Source organism: Haemaphysalis longicornis, unplaced genomic scaffold (genome assembly GCF_048455015.1).
Source record: "Haemaphysalis longicornis isolate Haplotype H1 unplaced genomic scaffold, Haemaphysalis longicornis Haplotype H1 scaffold_8, whole genome shotgun sequence".
Lineage (NCBI taxonomy): Eukaryota > Metazoa > Arthropoda > Arachnida > Ixodida > Ixodidae > Haemaphysalis > Haemaphysalis longicornis.
The window spans coordinates 48,490,137-48,492,318 of record NW_027526445.1 but is presented as its reverse complement, the minus strand read 5'-3'; the positions used below and the strand labels follow the sequence as shown (position 1 = coordinate 48,492,318).

The window sequence follows — 2,182 nt, the reverse complement described above, 5'->3', positions numbered from 1 at the left end:
TATGGGAAACGGTGCCTCAACAATTAGTACCACCAGTAATGGTTTTACTCACTTTCATATTACGGGTGTTGTTACCAAGCTCTTACGAATTAAAATTAGTTTCTGATGCAGCGCATTGTCATTTCAGTTTTTAGATGTTTTTGGATGCAACTCCGTGCTGTGACGGCGCCCTGTGCACTGCACGCTGTAGCCGTAAACCGACAAAAAAAAAAACAATATTCTACGCGTGAAAGAATCTCCTACTCATTTTAGGCACAACAGCCCAATCAAGGAGCACCCAACATGCACGGGGAGCGCGGTTGATTACGCGGCCTCCAAATATACAAACGCTATTTCACCATACACTGTAATTATTCCTCTATATTTTCCCAAACTCGAGAGATACGGTAGATAATCTTAAACATGTTTTCAAACACGTAGTTTGCATACTTGAGTGAAGCATCTTCGGTTCACACACGCGTATCGTCACGCGCAATGAAGCAGCGCAATAACAATGGCGCCCATCCGAAGTACGCAAAAGCTTCCCTCTCGCCACACGAGCGCAGCCGAATTCTTCTTTCTGTAGGGCTTCTCTTCCTCCTCCTCCGGCCAGCTCGGCGGGTTCGCGGTCTTCTTACAAAGGCCGGCAGGCGGATCGCAGGCGGTGCCGCTGGGACAGCGGGAGCAGGGCGCGCCGGCCCGGTACGCGGGCTTTCCCGGCACGTTCCCCGCGGGGGCGAAGTTGCAGACGTGCACTGCAAAGAAGCCCACTTTTTTCTCGAAGCCGGTGGGATCGTCGGACGTGGCGAGGTAACAGCCCACGTACTCTGTGTCGGCCCACACGAGCTGCGTGAAGTTGTCCGTGCGGCCCGGCGCGTAGGCCTTCACGATGCTGGCCGCGCTGCCGATCGCCTCCGTGAGCCACTGGCGCACCGCGTAGTGCCAGTGGATGCCGTAGCGGGTGTTCAGGTGCTGCTTGAAGGCCAAGTTCTGTCCCGTCACGGCGAACCTGGTGGTGAACCGGTCCTCGACGCGGTCGTGCAGCGGGTACGAGCTCGCGCTCCAGCTCACGTTCGCAATGCCGAGCGCGTGAAGAGCGGCGCTGGCCTCGAGTTCGCGGTCCCATTCGACGGCTCGCATGTTGCCAGCGGCCGGGAAGCCTTGGTACTCGCCTCGTGCCACGATGCCGCGGTAGTGGTTGATGTAGTAGAGGACCTGATCACGGACGTTGGTCCTCATCGAGAGGTTGTACTGACTCACCCATGTGTCGTCGAAGGGTTTACAGGCTGTGTGTCTCGGGTTCGTCGTTTTGTACTCGTTGCATAATTCCAGGTAGGGGGAAACCGTTGTACTGGCCTCGGCGCGCGATCGGCACAGGACAAAGCACAACGCTGCCGTCAACCCAATCATGGCGACGCAAATTTCGTTTTCTTCTTCGTCGAGGCCTCGATGACTCATTCCCTACAACTACCGCGCTCTTCGTCCTCATCAGCTGACGTTGGAGAAAAGCCACGCAAGGGGGCGTGTGGCAAGGGTTCCATCCGGGGACCTAGACCACTTCATACACAGCCACGCACCCACAGGCGGAAGTTCCGCGCTCCACTCCACTCGGTTGGACTGCTGAACTTTTGGGCTTCCTCCGCGCGCCCATCCTCAACAGACGACTCACCACGGCAGAAATCGTGGTCTAAGCCTGCACACAACTTCCTGGCCTCATTGGCTCCGTCATTGCAGTTGCTGTCGGCCCTTCTATGTTGACACACGACCACTTGGGGGATTGGCCAGGATAGGGAGCTTCGAGGAGCTAATGTGCCCGCTTTGGAACATTGTATTTGGATGAGAAAAGCGCACGAGCAAATGTGTGAATTGGTTGAAGAAGAATGCCAAGCTGCTGCTGCTACCTGGACGCATGTTGCAGATGATTTTGGACGATCAACTTGCACAGTTTCCTGCCACATTCTTATTTAGTTCGCGACATGAAACTACATGTAGGCATTTGCTGCCGGGACCTGGACTGGAGTTTCTCCTTTAGATCGGCAGACTCCACGCCCATCCTTGAGGCAGAACTTTTGGCCATTGCTCAACCTCTGGCAATGAGAAAAAAAATGCCGGTTCTGCTGCAAAGGTAATTTTTATAATGGGCTGCCTGCCTCTTTGTACTAAGATTCTACTTCCGGTCACGCTCGCGTATGGACGCGGAATC

At 54.8% G+C, this 2,182-nt stretch overlaps 1 protein-coding gene across 1 annotated transcript; it reads right to left on the bottom strand.

Annotated features, from left to right (window-relative positions):
• Window positions 1-465: 465 nt before the first annotated feature.
• LOC144149669 (scoloptoxin SSD552-like) lies at window positions 466-1,218 on the bottom strand. Its single transcript, XM_077681330.1, has one exon. It carries the CDS (start codon window positions 1,216-1,218, stop codon window positions 466-468), a length of 753 nt encoding a protein of 250 aa, XP_077537456.1.
• Between the last annotated feature and the right edge of the window lie 964 nt (window positions 1,219-2,182).

Excerpts from the sequence above, each read along its gene's own strand:
- LOC144149669 (XM_077681330.1), bottom strand. The coding sequence starts at position 1,218 with ATGAGGACCAACGTCCGTGATCAGGTCCTCTACTACATCAACCACTAC.